Source organism: Lactuca sativa, chromosome 4 (assembly GCF_002870075.4).
Source record: "Lactuca sativa cultivar Salinas chromosome 4, Lsat_Salinas_v11, whole genome shotgun sequence".
Lineage (NCBI taxonomy): Eukaryota > Viridiplantae > Streptophyta > Magnoliopsida > Asterales > Asteraceae > Lactuca > Lactuca sativa.
In genome coordinates, this window is record NC_056626.2 from 162244451 (window position 1) to 162263925 (window position 19475).

Below are 19475 nucleotides of genomic sequence, written 5' to 3' on the forward strand. Positions count from 1 at the left end.
ATTAAGGTCGCAGACCTTCAATCTGAAAATACAGAGCTCAGTATCCAAGTGGCCGAGCTTCGCGAAGACAATGTTCTGAAGACTAAGCAAATTGCTGACCTTCAGACACAATATGGTCACTTGGCTGCCAACTTCCTGGAGTTACAAAAGAAACTTGAAGACAAATTCGGTGATGCATTTAAGTCAAATGTTGAAGAACCATATGTCGATCCCCCCATTCCTGACGCTCCTAGTGTTGATGCTCCTACTACCTCTCAACCGATCAGATCTCCCATCATTGTGGATTGCTTTGAAGTGGAACCTGAACAAGCTCCAAGGGCAGATGCTTCAAAGAGTTCCAAGAAGAAGAAGATGAAGGTTGTTACCAAGGATGACAAAGGCAAATGGCTTTTCAAAAGAAGTGTAGATCATAAGGCACCCTGGGATCAGCCACGAATTACTCTTACCGATCTTAGCACTCAAACTTTCAGGGATGTCTATGGTGATAGGTCAGGAATCGTGTCGTGGGGATTCCATGACACGCAGAACATGTTTATGGTGAGAAGGAAGAGCGGTAATAAGGAACTATACAAGGATGCTCATGATTTTCACTCTTTTAATAAGGTTGACCTTATTGAGCTATCCAAAGCTCCCTTTTCAAATCCATCAGGAAATCCCAAAGCCAGTCAGTTCAAATCTTTCTTGGAAGATCAAGTGGCCAAGGGGGTTCCGTCAATGAAGACTGTAGAGTCTGTTGTCAAGGTTCACTCCAAGGTATTTGATACATCGACAAAACAGCCAATTACATCAGTGATGTGGCCTGCTACGGCTCAGGTTAAGCAAGTCCCTGTCCTTCAAAATTACCCTGATGGTTCTCTTGCATCCATGCTTTATTGGGTGTATGATGAAGCCACAGATGCTGCGGTCATCAAGTTAAAGGAAGATTGCATCCGTCTCTATGAGAAAAGGGACTTGCTTCAATTTCACAAATGGGACATACATCATCTTGCTACTAAACAGATTTGTGGTGGCTGAATCAATATTTGAGCCCGCTGCGAAAGAATATATGGCGATGGTGGCTCAAATTATTGAGAAGAAGATGTGGAATGGAGCAATGGGGAGATCTGATGTGTTGGTCGTCGACGAGGACTGAATTCATGCTAGCACCAAACCAAGGGGGAGATTGAAGGGTCTGATAAATGGTTTGGGCTAGGCTTTCTATGTGATTTGTTTGGTTATGAGTCTATAATAGTACTTTTGAGTTATTTAGAGTCGTTTATTGTTTTGTCATGTTCACGACCGTAAACGTGTTTACGGCCGCAAACTCCATTTGTTGTCTAGACGAGTATATAAGGGCTAGGAGTTGGTCATTTGTATGGTTGGATGCCAGTCAGTTTACGACTAGTGTTTGAGTTGTACCAGACAGTTATTTGATATAAACGTGTGCAATAATAGATCCAGATCCGGACCTAACAATAACCATACTAGCAGATGCAATAATCACAAAGACTATAACACACCATACAAATTGTAACATTCTGTTTGAAATTAAAATAAATAATAAACCCTAAAACCTCGAGTTGTGAATTATATACTTTTTGTATATATTATTGTAGCCCTAAATCCATAATAATTTAGTAGGTGTTGGTTTCGGGGAGTTAGATGTCATAATTTTGGACTTTAGGAGTTTAAGTGTGATTCCCGGCGTGGTTTTGTAAAGAATTTTAGAAGTCGGGGGATGTTTGGTAAATATTGGAGTTAAGTTGAAAAAGATTTAGTGGAGGAGGGCCAAACTTGGAAAACTGAATATATGTTTGAAAGAGAGATGGGATTAAACCTGGTGTCCCCTCCCCATCGTTTTCCTTGTATAACCCTAACCCTAACTACAATTTATCCAACTGCCACCCTTATACCTCCATGCTCCAGCCTTCGCCACCTCCTAGTCGCTCATGGACTGACGAGCGCCACCGTCATTAATCTCATTGTTGGCGAAGACAAGGGTTGCGAGCCCGATCCCAACGTTGTGACTATGGCGAGACCGGACGACGAACTCTGTGGTTGCAATGTCTATAACACCCATAAAAATCATGTCAAATTTAAACTTTTAAAAACGTTTCAAAACCATTAATCATTACAAAACTTGTTTTCAAAATAGTATAATATCAGAGTATCCCATAAACAAAGTCATAAACATGAGGAGTTGTACGATCACGCCTTTGCCTTCCCGCGATCATCTGATGTACCTGAAACAAAAAACTGAAACTATAAGCCCCAAAGCTTAGTGAGTTCCCCCAAAATACCGATACACTGGAAATAACACATACACAAATAAAAGCATGTGTTGGTCAACAACTTTACAGACTGGATTACCCCTGGGCCCACAATGTGAGTCTAGCTTTCCTTTCGGGCCCACAGCTCACATTTGGATTGCCACCGAGCTCATAGTACGAGTCTGGTATACCCTACCTGACCCTCAGCTCGTATCTGGATTGGTCCTGAGCCCGCAGTACGAGTCTGGCATGCCCTACCCGACCCACAACTCGTATTTGGAATGCTCCCGAGTCCTCAGTATAAGTCCGGCATGCCCCGCCCGACCCTCAGCTCATATCTGGAATACTTTAGGGTTTATTGGCTACCACATGGAGCACTATAACCTCAACCCAACCCACATAATATGTCGACATATAACATAACTAATGCACATACAGGTAATCAGATAGTAACACAGGTAGTCCTACAGATCTACCAAACGGGCATAACACTATTATGCATAACTAACTCATACTCAACATATCACCAACTACTAGGATATCGGATGCAATGGGCCAAAATTGGTGCCTTAGACCCCTTAGTATAGTGAGGGTAACTCACCTCTTAACTGTCGAATCGAAGTGATAATCTCAAACTCTCGAACCACAACCATGAACTCCACCACCTATATTTACCATAAGACCATTTCCAAAAATTTCTAATCTACCAAAATACCCCAGAAGTCAAATAGTCAACCCTTGGTCAAAGTCCAAGTCAATGGTCAAGGTCAACAATCCATGTTGACCCGACTCGTCGAGTGCAGTTCACCGACTCATCGAGTCCTTCCAGAACTCGAGAAGTCGTGAAATTCCTAATTGACTCGTCGAGTTCATGCATGTCCAAATGTCATGAAAACCCTAGCTGACTCGCCGAGTCATCCTACTGACTCACCGAGTCCATGTAGAAATCCTCGCACGACAATCTTCATTGGACTCGCCGAGTTGGTCATGCAACTCATCGAGTCCCTTCAGTTCTTTCTCCATTCAGATGCTTTTTAAGCCACTCCAAAGCTCCATATTACAGATCAAGCTTCCCAAGGCATGTTTATCACGTAAAGTTGCAAACTTTACGTGCATCTAAAGGCTTAGAATGTCAAATCCAAGCTTATAATGGGTTTTAACTTAAAAGAGAAGGTTCATACTTGCTAAAGCTAGAGACTTTATAACTATAGAGAACAATATAAGCTCAGATCTGAAGTTGCAACCTCAGATCCTAGCCCATATCCAAAAATAGCTAATATACATGCTAGAAAAACCTTAATCTTAAACATAAAGAGATCTAGAAAGAGGGAAGGTCAGGTTAACGACTTTTTACCTTCAAACTGATGCCAATAAGCAGAAGAGTCAGATCCACCAGCTCCTCTATGCACAATCCTCTTATACTTCAAATCTCCTTCTTCCAAATCACCTTCCAAGCTTGAAAATCACACAAACTGGAGCACACACACAAATTAGGGTTTATGGACTCATAAGTGGTTGTAAGGGGAGGCTAATGGGGCAAAGGATCCTTTAAATAGGGTGTAAAACCCCATAAATTAGGGTTTCATCCTTCAGCTCCAACTTGTCGTGTCATGTCCTCCGACTTGTCGAGTTGGTCACTTAAACACGTGGCCAAAAACGTTCCTACTTGACGAGTAAAGGCATCCAACTCATCGAGTAGACATTTCAAATATGAAAATAAAGCTGTAAAGTCCATACCTAAGAGTCGGTGTGTTACAATGTCTCTCTCCGTCAATGAAACAATCCCCTTTTCACCCTCTTCGTCGTTTCCATTGTGTCTCGTTGTCGCCGTCATCGTCGCCACCATGCGGCTACTCTGTATTGCTAGTGTTCTCCGGCCGCCGCCTGCCACCTCGAGGGAAGTTGAGTTAGGTTTTTTTCTATGTTATATCTCGTGTTAGTGTTTGTGTGTTGCTGATTGCAAGCTGTGTGTAGGTTTTTGGTTGGCCGAAAAGCGAGTCGGACCACCATGGCGGCCAACCATGGTGGATGCCGCCCTTTATTCCTTTTTGTCACCACTAGCCACCGTGTGTGGGTGGCTATGTGTGTGTGGTATGGTGTTTGAGTGTATGTTCTAATGGTGAACGTTATATCAGCATTTCTTAGTCAAAAGTGAAGAAAAACCACCACCACCGTGAGGTGGTGGCTGCCGTCGTGAGCCGCCGTTGACCACCACCATCCGAGGTAGCAGTGGGTTGTTCCCGACCTATTGAAACCCAGATTGATCTAAAAACTCAATCTTGAACCTGTTGGATTAGTGTCTAAGTCCATAACTATTTTGGTATGTACTTGACCCGATGGTGCATGGTCCGTTTGGGTTGCCTTCACCAAAGCAACTTGATTGGAGAAATAAATAGAGAGAGAGAGAGAGAGGTTATTATTAATTAATAATATGTTATAAGAATAATATATTAAAGGAGAAATCGTATTTGTTTAATTAATATTGGTCAATAATTAATTAAGAATTAATTTTGTGATCAAATGTAATTAATTAAACTAAAGGGGCTGAATTGTAATTATGTGATAGTTACAAAATAGGGCAATGGTTATCCTTGTTAAAGGATGGACGAATTCAAGGATAAGGATATCCTTAAAATCGTCCAAGGTCCAAGAGATAGGGATTTTCAAGGCTTATCTTATGGTTGCTTGATGGACAAGTAACTAGATAAGGATAAGGACTGAAACCCTAATCCCAACCCTACATAAAAGACCCCTAAGGCCTTAGGATTTCGTGCAATTGATCCCTAGAGCATCTAAGGACGAATTTCTACCTCTCTCCTCTCTCTTTATACCTTCTCCACTTGCTTATGGTGTTTGTAAGCCATTAGAGGCACTACACTTGTGGTGCTTGCTTTCAATACTTTGGGTTTGAAGATTTAAGTTGTTATTACAATATAACAACAAGAGGTATGTAATCTAACCTTCTTGGTTAATTTCGAAAATAGCAATCATGATTAGGGTTTTAATTATGTGTTCATAATGTTGTGTATCTAATAGTGAAAACATAGATCCAATGCTAGGGTTGCATGTACACATAGGATTGTTTGTATAAAACCCGTCAGAACCTTGCTGGCATGTGTTTGGGTTGGAAACCCTAATCAAGGTTTAAAAAACCCTAATCTTGGAGACTTTAGTTGGGACTTGTCAGGACCTGCATTTTGAATTGTTGGATTGGAGTTATAAATTATGCCCAACCACATCGTATGATTGGCCTAGTAAAGTGATGGACTTGATGGATTAATTCCTTAATGGATTAAGTGTTTTTACTTAACCCTAATCATCATTTTATATGAAAACCCTAATTATGTTTGGGCTTCGAGTTGGGTCTTTCTTTTGGGCTTAGGTGTTTGGGTTCTTGTGGGCCATCTGAGAACAAGTGTATGGACTAGGATTTTTGGATGGCCTTTAGGGTATGACCCATGTAAGGGGTTTCGGCCCAATTTGGAAAATTAGGCCTTGGTTGATTATTTCGCTTTTGGGCCTTCAGAGTGTGGGTTTGGACCTTGGCCTTGGACCAAGCTAGGTTAGGGGTAAAATGGTCTTTTTACCCCAAGTATGGACTTATGGTTATGCCTTGGAACCCAATTGTTAATTGGATATTGTTTTGATGATCAACAGTTCGGGGATCTATCAGCCAGCAGCCAGGGAACGTCTATGTGATTCGACAGTGCGAGGTGAGTCTCCTCACTAGGTTCAGTGGGTTGAAGGCACCAATGTCTGCCCATGATTTATATGTTAGAATCGTCATTCACTTACCTTCAAATATTCTGCAATTAGGGTTACAGCATCCCTCTCCCGAGTTGTAGAATATTGTGTTGGGTCCTAGCCTTAGTATCTCATTTGGGTGATTTGCTAAGGACTCATTCAATCAACTAACTTGAATTCGTTTTCTCCCGTATTGTAGATGTCAAAGTTCGACAACTATGGTTTTCCCAAATCCCGTGGAACAAGCATTCCACATGAAGATGATATTCCACGATTCGATCGAGGAACAAGAGATCATACTTCACTTCCTCCTCCTCCTCAAATTATTCTCCCTAACCCACAAATTCAAAGGCTTGAAAAGTTCAAGATCACTCAAGCCCTTTTGGAAAGTAAACATAAAGAAGGAAAGTCGGTGTGTGCACACGTCCTAGGGATGAAGTCACACATTGATAGGTTAAGAATGTTGGGATCCGTTGTCTATGAGGAAATGGTTGTTGATTTGGTTCTTCAGTCACTTCCTAACTCATATAGTGAGTTCGTAAGAGAGTACTATATGATGAACCGCGACGAGACCCTTATAGATCTCGCCTATATGCTTATTGTTGCTGAATCATCAATGGTTTGGCGCAATAGAAAAGCAAAGTTGATTGGTGAATCTCCCTTCAAGACCTCAATAGATATAGACGATGGCAACAAAAGACATGCTATGATCGAAAGGTTTGATCATAAGAGAAAGGCAATGTCTAAAGTAGTTCCATGTCATGTTCCAAAAGAGTCAATTTGATTTTATTGCCAAGAGAAAGGGCATTGGAGACGAAGCTACCCCATTTACCTAAGAGATCTAGGAGATGGGAGAGTCGAAACGTATGGCTCTAATATAGGTAAAATCCATTAACTAACTCTTTTAAGCTTCTATTCTAGATTCTTAATACATAATGTGATAAGATTACAATTGATGTTTTGTAGGATCGAAGAAAAGAAAGGAAGCTTAAGGGAAGAAGTGAGCAGAATCTAACCGTGAAGGAATGGATTTCGATCGCATTTCTCGAAGATTAGATTCTTGAGCTACTACTTAGAGTTAGAATTAGATTGCTAAGAAAGATGTATTAGCATAGTTTTTCAATGATTTGCATTGTAAGGACAAATTTTTCCGCAATAAAATAAATTTTGATTTTATAATATTTATTTATCCTTGCAATGGCGTATATGAAACATTGATGTTTGAATATTAGCAATAATGGATTTGGTTCTTATTATGTTATTTATGGAAAGTCGAGAATTTACCAAATAGGGAGAGTTTCTCATCGCCCAAAGTTTCAATTGGACCGGAATTTGGAATCACGTAACTTGGTTGCACGATGAATGGGAAATCTCATATTTGATAATTAGACTAATTCATTGACAAAGTGTCAAGTGAAGGACTAGGAGATCGAGCACACAAAGTTGCGTGTTGATCAAGTCCACCATAAGAGTAACAATAATATTCATCATGATTCACTAAAGGTTTGGTAAATATGATTATACTTACAAGATTAAGTGTAATTATGAATTGATTGAAAAAGTTTAAATCAATAGCAAAACGAATAAGAAGAATCAAGTAGGCAGAAAGATAAAAGTTTCTCCATTCTAAGAAGAAGGGAGAGTAGCTTTTATGCTTTATGATAGGTCTTAATGATTAAGAACCATATCTCAATTGATCCTCTAAGTGAGTCTTAGTACAATCGTATGTTTAAGAAGAGGAATCAAGGATTGAAGAAATGGTTGAATCAAGAAGTCAATCATACTTCGTTCCAATAACAAGTCTTAAAGTTAAGATTGTGACATTAAGTGAAAAGTATTAAGAAAGGTTTATAACATTCATCAAATGTGGAAAGTTGTGATGTCTTGGATAAGACAAAAACCAACTAGGACCAATTTATGAAGTGTTTTGATAAAAGCTACACTAACTCTTGAATATTTTTTTGTCAAAAAATGGTTGTTGACAAGAGAATCTTATATGTCAAGGAGTCAGTGGGAGTCTTATTGGTCTTGAAAGGTTTCAAGAACAAATCAAATAGACCTTATCGATCATCACTAGCACACGAGTTGAGGTTTACAACCTATCGTGATGACATTATTTTGTTTCCGTGCCAATCCAATTGAGTTAATTATGCATGTGAGTTCTATGAGTTCTCATAAAAGGCAAAGCACCTTAATCAATGAAAGGTACATTGATAGGAAAAGGTGGGCTGCTTAACTACTTGGAAGACATGGTGGGCAGTTGTGTTACCATAAGGCAAGAAATCAAGATTAAGAAAGTTCGATCCATATGAGTTTGAATTTGTCGTAAACTTTGGTTTTGACAAATTCACATGGATATAAACAAATACACCGTTTAAATCTAAGTGTCATAAGATTTCCTCCTTCATGAAAATGATTGTGAGGAAATGCTTTCACTAAGAAAGAGTTTAAGAAGATAGTGATTGTAAAATTGCATTCTCGAATTCGATTATGGTTACGGTATCCCTTTCCATAATTTGAATTGTGAGGTTTGGCAATTGTTTATACACACATATGAACTATCTAAGGCAAAGGTGTATAAGTTTAAGAGGCCTTGATAAAAGATTATCAAAGCATTAAGTATTAGTAACATGGACTTAAGAAATTCAATAGGTATTGTTCTTCTGGAAGTTAGTTGTTTCTGAATACATGTCGAAGCTAGTAGGAGCATAAGTGTTATGTTTATAATAATCATCATGATAATGGGAGCATAAAAGTTATGATTGTATGATTATTAAGGCACGTATTGCAAGTTGGCAATATTAATTATAGAAAACAAGAGTCATTGTTTGCAAAGTTGTAAGGAAGGAATAGTTGTTTTGCTATAATTAAGGGAGAGAATATCATGCTTCATTTCAAATCTAAAGGTTTAGGTTGAGAAATGTTAATAAATTTAGTCTAGGGTACATAGTGTGTTCTTAAAATTTCGATTATGATTACGGCATTCCTCTTCACAATTCGAATTTTGAGAACATAGCAAATAAAACATTATGCGTCGTGTCCCATACGATTAGGGTATAGGATAGATTGCAAATGCTTTAATGTTTGACCATTCTAAATTTTTCCAAATGTCTAGCGCATTTAAAGAGAAAAAGGACTAGAATCGGTTTTTACTAAAATAATTAAACAACTATCAAAGGACAATCCAAAGTTCGACGAAGATTGGTCGCTTGTGAGTAGTTGGAAGTATAGTATTGGAAAATATGGAAATGTTTCCATATTGGATGGACCATATCGACATTATTATGAATAGACAAGATTCTATTAAGAATAAGTTGTCATATGAAAAATATGGAAATGTATCCATATTGGGAATTGAATATTGAAAATCTATGTCTAGATTAGAAACTTTTATGCAAAAGGATGTTCAAAGAATGTACTTTGAGTAAGAGACATCACGTCTATGGAATTGTCTTGTAACAATCTCCGATAGAGGACTTTGTAATATCATTGGCAATAGTCTTTGTGACTTTTGTGCAGTGACATTACGAAAGGATCGTTGCATAGAATGTTAGAATCTAGCATAATCTATAAGTAGCAAGAATTTGATATTCTTACACTTATGAAAAAGGATTTGGAGTTGTGAAATGAGAATGATTGCAAGTGTGTTCAATTTGATCTAGAACCATAGGTAAACATTGTGTGCATGCTGAGAGCATGGGACAAGTGTAATAATTCTAAGTAAGAAGTTGATTACCCGAAACGACAAATAATGAGTAATCGATATGGTGATAAATAAAAGGTGTTTTATTTATGCTCAAAGGTTTGAGGCCATATGGGATTAGTATTATTCTTGTGTTTCACATTTGCATGTTTTGACTTCCAGAATAATTGAGTTTATTAAGAATAATCGAATAATTCGAACGGGCCACAGTCGTTCATCTGTTGGAAGTAGATATGAATGAAGATTGTCGTGAATTGGTCTGTGGATTGTCTAAAAGAGTATTAGACATAAGCAAATGTTTGCTGCAACGTTCATGAGTGCTTATGAATATGAATTTGAGCATTGGATTAAACCCACGCTCACTTGGATCACTCCATGGATTGTATCACGAGTGATTGGTGAGATGATAACATCTTATATTCTTGAAACCGAGATGTGTGAGTTGTATCTTGCAAATCGGTTACACATTGATAATATGAAAACGCACTAGTAACTTGGTGTTATAAAACATATTGTTGTGTGTGATTTGGTGAGTGAGTGCAAGCGAGCATTGTATCAAAGTTTATCCGTTCCTTTTATCCAAAGAAGGATAAAAGCGATATCTTTGGGCCCCTCGATGATTTAGTGATGACAAACGTAAATGCTCGGTCGGGCTAGGGCTAATTTGATTTGTTCAATTAGTCAGTCGTCATGAATCGGAAATCGAGATATAATACAAAGAGAATGATTTGAAATCATATCTCATACGATATCTAGAATGGAGGAATATATGATCCCTTATCTAAAGGACATGGTTACTGATAAGATCAGAGTGTGACAGCGTCTTTGAGAGCTACGATTGCAGATCAGGATATGAAGTCATACGCAGAATGGTTATTAGACTTATCCAAGTGGGAGACTGTTGGATTAGTGTCTAAGTCCATAACTATTTTGGTATGTACTTGACCCGATGGTGCATGGTCCTTTTGGGTTGCCTTCACCAAAGCAACTTGATTGGTGGGCGAGGCCTAGTGACAGGCGAGGGCTGAGAATAACAAATTTGTAATACGAGCGAGGCTTGATGTCGGGTGGGGCCCGAGGCCGAGTGGGACTCGAGACCGGGCAAGGCCCAATGGAGGGCGGGGGCCCAGTATGTGATTTATGTATGTGTGGTATGTGGTATCTCGGGAAACTCACTAAGTTTTGTGCTTACGGCTTTCAGTTTATGTTTCAGGTACTTCGGTTTTCAAAAGGAAGAGCTTGGGTTGACTGCATGCCATGCACACTTTATGTTCCGCATTTGACTTGTTCTTGGATTTATACTCTGATTATAATGTATCAGTTTTATTTAAACAAGTAATTGATGATTCTTCTTCTATAAATAATCAAAATTTTATGTCAATATTTTGGAGACGTTACATTGTGCATGGTTATAATCATTGTTTATTTGTGCCTTCGGTTAGTGATAACCAAGCAAAAAGAGAGCAATTCACGATCCGACTCTAGTAGCCAAGATGGATCGGTTACGATGATGATTTGTGTTTGTTGATTTCTTTAGAAGTCTCGCGGGTCTTATTCGATATAATATCGAGCGTCGTTGCAATGCTCAAGGAAGAATTGATCATTATGACCAACGAGAACAACCAAAGGCTAGGGATGTCACTTTTCGTGACTCGTTTGCATATCAAACTCTCATGTTCGAGAGGAAAGAGGATTAGGATTAGGTTCTAGGTAGGCGAGGGATCAAATGCGAGCAATAGTTGCTTGTAGTATTTCAACTTTTTCCAAAAATATAAAAAGACTTGTTATCAAACTTTGACTCTAACATTTGATACAAATACTAGAAAATGAGAGAGAAAAAAGGTTATCAATTGACCTGACATACTGTTGCTTTTGGAAACGACACTTAGGTTGACCGATATGGGGAAGGAGGAGACGCGTGAAGTTGAGGTGGCACAGCCTAAGACGCGTGAACACCACCCCAAGGGTCGGTGCTCTGGTTGTGGTGTGGGTGGGGAGACGGAAAGAGACGGAAGCTTTGATTGGTTGAAATTGTTTTTACTTGTTTTTGGGAGATGGGCACATTTGACCATTGAAAATTTATAAACAAATAAATAAAAATCACTCACTTTAATTAACTTTTTTTTTTCTCTCTCTCTCTCTCTCTCTCTCTATATATATATATATATATATATATATATATATATATATATATATATATATATATATATATATATATATATATATATTATACACTTTTTTCATAACAAACACAAAAACTCTTTCAAAAGAAACAAACACATTCAACAAAAAAAAATGGCTAATGTTTTTTTTATGTTTGAAGTGGTGTAATGTTTTATTTATTATATTTTATGTTTATTAGTAATTTAGGTTTTAAATTTCTTTGCTTTTAATTAATGAAATGTGGTTTTATTTTTTTATGTTTTCAAAAAATTTATTTATGTTATAAATTGTATTTTTTATTTAATATAATGTCACAAAAAAATGAATATTATGTAGTGATAACTATTTTCAATGTCTAGTGGGTTGACTGTCACCACCACGTCAACATTTTTTCGATTGGTTGGCTGTGACCACTCTCCACAGGCTTATTATTGTTTTTGTATGTTGTTACATATCATCATTTGAAGACGAATTTAGTAGTAACAAATTAATTTTTTTTTAATTGGTACACAATAAACAACGACTTTAAAAACTACCTAAAAGTAAAAAACTTAACAATTTAACAATTCCACGCTTTATTTGGGTTCGGGTTATGGGAGTGGTTATTTGTATGGACTACACTCACATATGGCCCTAGTAATACACATAAAACAACTATTTAGAGGTTGAATTACTAACATTCATCATCTTTCTTTTTAACAACCACCACCACCTTCTCCTCAACACCGGAACTACCACTACCAATAACACCTTTATCTTCCTTTTTCTCTTTTTGTTCGCTTTTTTCTCCTTCATGAGTAATATACACAAACCAATCAACTTGGAAATCGCCTAATTCCAATATATGTTCCAAAGTCTTGACAACTTCCGTCATAGTAGGACGACATTTTGGGCGGTGGCTGAGACATCGACTAGCCAATGCTGCCGCCTTCTTTGCCCCTTCCACTGGAAAATTACCATCGAGCTTAGAATCCATAATTCTATGAAGATTATTTGAATCTTTCAAAAGTGGCCTTGCCCATACCACCAAACACTGCTCTCGATTTGGTCGTTTTTTATCCACCGATCTTTTGCCCGTTAGCAGCTCTAACAAAACCACCCCGAAGCTATAAACATCGCTCATGGTGGTCAAATGACCGGTCATAAGATACTCCGGTGCCGCATATCCGTGTGTCCCCATGACACGTGTACTCACGTGCGTCTCATCACCTTCAGGCCCATCTTTCGCTAGCCCAAAATCCGATAGTTTAGCAGTATAATCCTGTTAATTAACATATTAGTCCATTTCTAAAAATAAATAACATTTTTACCAAAATACCTCCTCATTATTACTTAACCAAGTAAGCATTTAATTGAACATTAAATACAAAGTAAGGACAAAACTATCATTTTATTATTATATAAAAGTTAATGGTAATTAATGTTTTTTTTAATCTGTGTGTTTTTTTGTCTGTGGACAATAATATTGGGACGGGGGGAGTATTAAATTATAAAGATAGAGAAACAAAGAGAAATACCGATGCCAATAAAATATTTGAAGTTTTGAAGTCGCGATAAATGACAGGTCTGTCCTGGCAATGAAGAAAGGCGAGACCTTTTGCAGTACCAAGTGCTATCTGAATCCTGATTAACCATGACAATGAACTTGAATACCCTGAATTTATAAAAAGAAGAAAGTCTTGATTAATATTTTACAAAATTAGAGAAAAAGAAAAATATAGCTTCAGCTCTTAAACTCTTTCCAAAAAAATTACTAAAAACTACGTAAAAGACGTATATACCATTTTTGCAGTACTTGCCAATTTCACAATTCACATTGGGACTGCGAACTAAATATGTCTTAAATTATATTAATATTAATCTCGGAATAGAATCTTTAACTTAATTTACAGAAAACGCCATAGTCGCTAAACCAGAAAATAGTTTTATACTTGAAGCTTCCTAATGAAATATATTCGTTGAAAATTAAGAGAGAAAATGAAAAAAAAGGACTTATCTGGAATCAAACCAAAAATTCATCCATACTAGTTGAAATCATTACCACTAGGCCTATAATTGTATTTTTTTAATAACCCCGTCCTTTCTAAATATATTGTAAACCAGATGCATATAGGTGGAATTAGGTGTTAGTTTAGGAGTAGATTAGTATATTTGTATTTGCCGGTTCAAAAAAAAAAATGTATTTCACATATGTGTGGAATTTTAATACTATATATTATCTTATTATTATTATTATATTATTATTATAATACAATTTTTTTCAATAATAAATAAACTTTTTACAAATAAATATAGTAAGTTTGCAATTATTTTGGTATTTATTTGAATAATTTATTATATATATATATATATATATATATATATATATATATATATATATATATATATATATATATAGTGAGAGAGGTAGGTTCAAATATTTTTCATATCTATTGTGTGCTATAATGCACCAATAGAAATTTAGTATTAAATGAGTTATCTAGAAGAATGAGAGTGTATTCTAGTAGAGTATATTATATATATATATATATATATATATATATATATATATATATATAGAGAGAGAGAGAGAGAGAGAGAGAGAAAACAGAGAGTGTGTGTGTGAGAGAGAGAAAAAGAGAAAAGAGACACTTTTTTTAAACTTCAAAATTACAAAAGCTCAAAAAATTTTTAATCTGCCAATATATTTTGAATCCAACACTGCCATTGGACTCATAGATCTGTATCTAAACCAGATTGAGACTCAAAAAAAGGTTTGATGAACTTTTTATTAAATGTGCATATAGAACATTTGAACATACATGCATGCACATTTATAATTTGTTGTGTTTATTTGACGTTTTCAAATTACGATTTTCTTAAACGTTGATATTAGAATCTCTTTGTTCTATTTGTTTTGAAAAGTTTTGAAGAAAATAGAAAATATGCATATACGAACATTTAAAAAATATGTTCTTCAAATCCTTTTTTAGCCTAGATCTGGCTTAGACATGGCTCTAGCAGTCCACTGGTGGTGTTCGTTTTGAAATATGTGAAGCGTATTAAGAATTCACGAGTTCTCGAAAATGTTTAAATTTTCACATTAACTTAACCTATATATATATATATATATATATATATATATATATATATATATATATATATATATATATATATATATATATATATATATATATATATATATATATATATATATATATATATATGTATTTTAAGGAATATATAAATATCTATTTGTAAAAATATGTTTTAAATATAATTATAGATAATAATAAATATTATGTACATATATACTTATATTTAAAAGTACGTATATGGTTTACAATATATTTGACAACTGACTTATTTAATTAAAACAACAACATTTGACTTCACCTAGCAAGGGTGATGTATTTTTATTCGATTCTCATAAAAAATTTACTTTCATTTTGGTGGTTTAGGGCTCCTTACCCTTAATTGGTCGAAGTTTCCATTCTAGGGGTATATATCTTTTTTTATTCTGTTTTCTTAAATGTCAAAATAAAAAAGAAAGACCGGGATAGCTTACAGCAAGACTCACTAAAAATCGGATAAGACACTGCAAAATGTTCAAAACAAAATGCAAAATATCCTCAAAACCATTTTGTTTTTAGCACTTTTCAACGGATACTCCAAAAACCATTACCTATATGAAAAAATTATACTCTCAAGAGATTAAGAAAATTACTTGTGAATAATTGAGTCTCTAAATTACCCCTTGGCATATATTCATAAACGAGAAGCCTATTCTCCTCTTCACAACAATAACCAATCAACCTCACAAGATGTGGATGCCTCAATTGCCCCAACAACATCACTTCAGTCTATAAGTTTATTACAAAAACCCTAAAATCAGTAACAACTTCCCATAAAATATGAAAGAAAATAGTTTTATTTATTATTTTATTTATTCATGCATACCAGCCATTCTTTATGACCTTGACCACCATCTAAATCCAAGAGCTTGACTGCAACCGGTTGAGCCTCTAAACCCGGTCTAAGTTCATCATCTACAAAACCCTTGTGAACCGTTCCGAACCCACCTTCACCAAGATAACTACTAGATGCGAAATCATGTGTAATCATCATAAGTTCCGCGAGAGTGAATTCGTGAAGGTCCCACACAACCATAGAATCCGAAACACCATTGATAATGAAAAGTGATGAGCTAACATCAGACATACATATTCTCTGTGACTTACGCGATTTTGACACAAGAGACTTCGGGTGTAAGAGAACCTTGTTGCTTGTGAAACAACCAAGTAGAGCGGTTTTCCATGAGATGGGTTTTGTTGGAGCCATGAGAGAAAAATGTTGTAGCAATGATGGTTGAAGGGTATGAGTATAAGTAGGTGCGAACCCAGTTCATGTTAGGGGTTAATATCGACAATTTTGAAGGTCAACAGACAAACAAAATGATTTGAAAAAGGGAGGACAGAGGTTTGTGGCGACAGGGTTTTGGTTTAGAAAATTCTTGGAACAAAAGTCCAAGGATCTTTTACTTCAGAGATGAGAGCGAAATCTAGTGTAGCGTACAACCTTTGATGCATAAGGTGTAAGTATTAAACTATTAATTGCTTGTGTAGACCTAAACTTTGGGCTGTATATATGAGTTCAAAGGTTTGAGGTTTCAAAGAATGATCAAAACAGGCCCGGCCCAATAAGAGGCAAGTTGGGCAATGGCTGCGGGCCTGGATATCGGTTTGTGTCCTAAAATTAATTCTGATATGTAAATATATACTATAATATTTGTTAAGAGATTTATAAAAGTTTCAGTTGTTGATCTGGTAGACAGATCCATGTTCGAATTTTGTTGCCATGTCTACTTTTTTATTTAATTGCTTTCCTTTGTTACCATTCATAATTTTCCTTATATATGAGATTTTTTATGTTTTCACTCTCTTTTAATGTATATTTTTTTTTTAGATTTATTGACAGAAATCATGATAATCTACTGGGTAGGTAGTTCATTCTTTAAGTTTAATTTTTTATTTTCTAGTTTCTACCCACACAAGATTTTTTTTCCAAACACACATTTTTTTTTTCCTAACACCAACCAGTTGGTTTTTAAAATGGTTTGGTTGTTCGATTATTAGGTTTTATGTTTATTTTGTTTTGTTATGCACTTTTTGAACTCATCCTTTAAACACACACACACACACACACACACACACATATATATATATATATATATATATATATATATATATATATATATATATATATATATATATATATATATATATATATATATATAGAGAGAGAGAGAGAGAGAGAGGGAGGGAGAGAGAAAGAGAGAGATTTATTTTCATAACAAAATAACTATTACCATGTTTTTTTGTGAAATAAGAAAATGGATGATACAAAAATAACATGAGTTAGGAAAAAATGACAAAAAAAAACGTTTCAAATAGTCATTTTTAGTGACTCAAACCATAATTCACTTTTTATACAATTTTACTGAAAAACTCCTAAAAAATAAATCTTCGAACATTCACAAGTATCTTACTTTTCTATTATCTAATAATATATTTTATTGGTTCATAGAAAACATATATTTAGTTAATTTCTTAAAAACTCATTAGTTAGTAAATATTTACATGATATTCTTATTAAACATGTGAAAATCCAATTTTTTTCTCTTTTCGATACAAAAAGGGCAAAATTGTAATTTTTGCAGTATAATATTTTCATTCTTATATGCTCTCATATTTGAACACACAACTTATATAAATTACAAGTTTATACAGTTCATTTATAGTTTAATTCAAAAAATTCACAACTTAATACAACCCATTTTATAATAATTCACAAACTCAAAGAAATCAAAATTTCAAACTCTACTACTACCACCATCACACACTGCCACCAACCTTCTGTACCAACATCGCAACCATTATTTTATTCTAAATCAGATCTGTAAACAAAGTCATGCATTAATAACTTAAATACTATATTCACAGTCTAATAAATCATTTATTTCACTCATTTTGAATTGGAAAAATCTCAGAAAAACCCTATGTATTATAGGTCAATGTTTAAAAAACCCTTATATTATTTTTTTTTTTTACAATTTAACCATTATTTAGTCTAACCTTGATTGTTTTAATGTTTTGTGACCGGCCACTCTTAACCAACCGGTCATTTAATAAATGACGTGGGTTTTAATAAATCTGGACCTCAACGAAATGGACGATTCTTCTCTTCAAAACTTGCGTTCCTCTACTTCTTCTTTTGATTTCTTGTTGTGCAACTGAAATGGGTGATCAATCATATGGTTCTTCTTCTTCCTTCTCAACTTCTAGCTACAAAAATGTACTTTGTAAATGTGGTGAACATCCAAAGATCTGGACTTCAACGACCAAGAAGAACCCAGGCCGACATTTCATTCGGTGCCCTAATTCTCTGGTATACGAAATTCTTTAAGATTGATGTCGTTTCTCTAATGTTTACTCAAATACTTCATTTTTTCTAGGATTCTTCAAAAGATTGTAAATTTTTTGTATGGGTGGATGAGGATTTGGGTCTTCACAGGTATAAGAGTAAAGTTAATGAGTTGAATAGGGAGAATATGGATTTATTCAAAGATAATATGATCATTTCCAAGAAGAATATGGAACTGGAGAAGGAGAACATATGTTTGCAGAAGAAATTGATGAAGCTAGAGGTGATTGAAAAAAAAGAGATTGATATGTTCATGGTTAAGGTGCTATTTGGTATTGTTCTTGTTAGCATTTTCATTTGCTTTATAATTACGTAATATGGAAAGTTAGGTTAATTTAATATCGCTAATTATGTAATAGGGCAGGTTAGGTGTGTTAAAGTATTGCAAGCTTGTTTAAGCAATGTACCTTGAATCAATGTTTAACCAATGTATTTTGAAGCCATGTAATTTAAATCCCCTACACATTCTAACTATCTTTCTGGTGTGGTTATTTTGTTTATGCTTGTATGTAATTATCTTTTTTATGTAATTATCCTTGGAATTAATAAAAAAATACATTTTTGCTAATGGGTAATGTTTAATTGCCACATATAATGTGAAAAAACTATGTGTACAGACAATAGTGGGAGATTTCTTTTAAGTAATAACAAGTTGTCAATATTTAGTAAATTCGTATCATAAACTTTTAACCAAATAGTGTAGCTAATGAGTACTTAATTTTTTAACAAACATAGCTTCCATTTTTGCATTATTTAATCTTTTTCAAGGCGTTTAGAAGCAAAAAAAAAAAAAAAAAAAAAAAAAAAAAAAAAAAAAAAAAAAAAAAAAAGAACATGTTCTTTGGAGCAGGGGTAAAAACGGAAAACAGAAAAAATATTAGGAAAAGGAAATGGAAAACAGAAACAGGGAAACAGAAAAGGAAAACAAACACAAGAAAACATATTGGAAACGATTACACGTTTTCAGAGTGTTTTTAACTCACATGTGCATAATGAAATCCCCATTTTTACCCTACGTTTCAAGACTGTCACGGGAAAGAAAAACAAAAACAAAAAATTCCTATAGTGCCCCTGATGTGGAAATGATTACGGGTTCACAGGAAAGGAAAAAACAAAAAACAGGAAAGGAAAAACAGAAAACATGAGATGACCAT

The 19475-nt window shown here is 35.1% G+C and overlaps 2 protein-coding genes across 3 annotated transcripts; one reads left to right on the forward strand and one right to left on the reverse strand.

Moving 5' to 3' along the window:
• Positions 1-12355: 12355 nt before the first annotated feature.
• On the reverse strand, positions 12356-16415 carry LOC111921380 (serine/threonine-protein kinase RIPK). Of its 2 annotated transcripts, none has more exons than XM_042901875.2 (4): positions 15799-16415; positions 15593-15701; positions 13377-13513; positions 12356-13120 (listed from the first exon to the last, which is right to left on the reverse strand). In XM_042901875.2, exons 1-4 carry the CDS (start codon positions 16177-16179, stop codon positions 12533-12535), a joined length of 1215 nt encoding a protein of 404 aa, XP_042757809.1. In that variant the 5' UTR covers positions 16180-16415; the 3' UTR covers positions 12356-12532. The 2 variants fall into 2 exon arrangements, with proteins under 2 accessions (XP_042757809.1, XP_023772708.1); XM_023916940.3 differs by having other exon boundaries at positions 15566-15701; positions 15799-16400.
• Positions 16416-18135: 1720 nt separating this feature from the next.
• LOC111921353 (uncharacterized protein At4g04775) lies at positions 18136-18637 on the forward strand. The gene is made up of 2 exons (XM_023916909.1): positions 18136-18285; positions 18353-18637. The coding sequence occupies exons 1-2, from the start codon at positions 18136-18138 to the stop codon at positions 18635-18637; spliced, it is 435 nt and encodes a 144-aa protein (XP_023772677.1).
• Positions 18638-19475: the final 838 nt, after the last annotated feature.

What these genes read in the sequence shown, in the direction of transcription:
- LOC111921380 (XM_023916940.3), bottom strand. Translation starts at nt 16,179, where the DNA reads ATGGCTCCAACAAAACCCATCTCATGGAAAACCGCTCTACTTGGTTGT. An exon ending in AGAGACTCAATTATTCACAA is followed by an intron (nt 13,514 to 15,565) that starts GTAATTTTCTTA and finishes TTATAAATTCAG; the next exon opens with GGTATTCAAGTTCATTGTCA. An exon ending in CAAATATTTTATTGGCATCG is followed by an intron (nt 13,121 to 13,376) that starts GTATTTCTCTTT and finishes GTTAATTAACAG; the next exon opens with GATTATACTGCTAAACTATC.
- LOC111921353 (XM_023916909.1), top strand. Translation starts at nt 18,136, where the DNA reads ATGGGTGATCAATCATATGGTTCTTCTTCTTCCTTCTCAACTTCTAGC. An exon ending in TTCGGTGCCCTAATTCTCTG is followed by an intron (nt 18,286 to 18,352) that starts GTATACGAAATT and finishes CATTTTTTCTAG; the next exon opens with GATTCTTCAAAAGATTGTAA.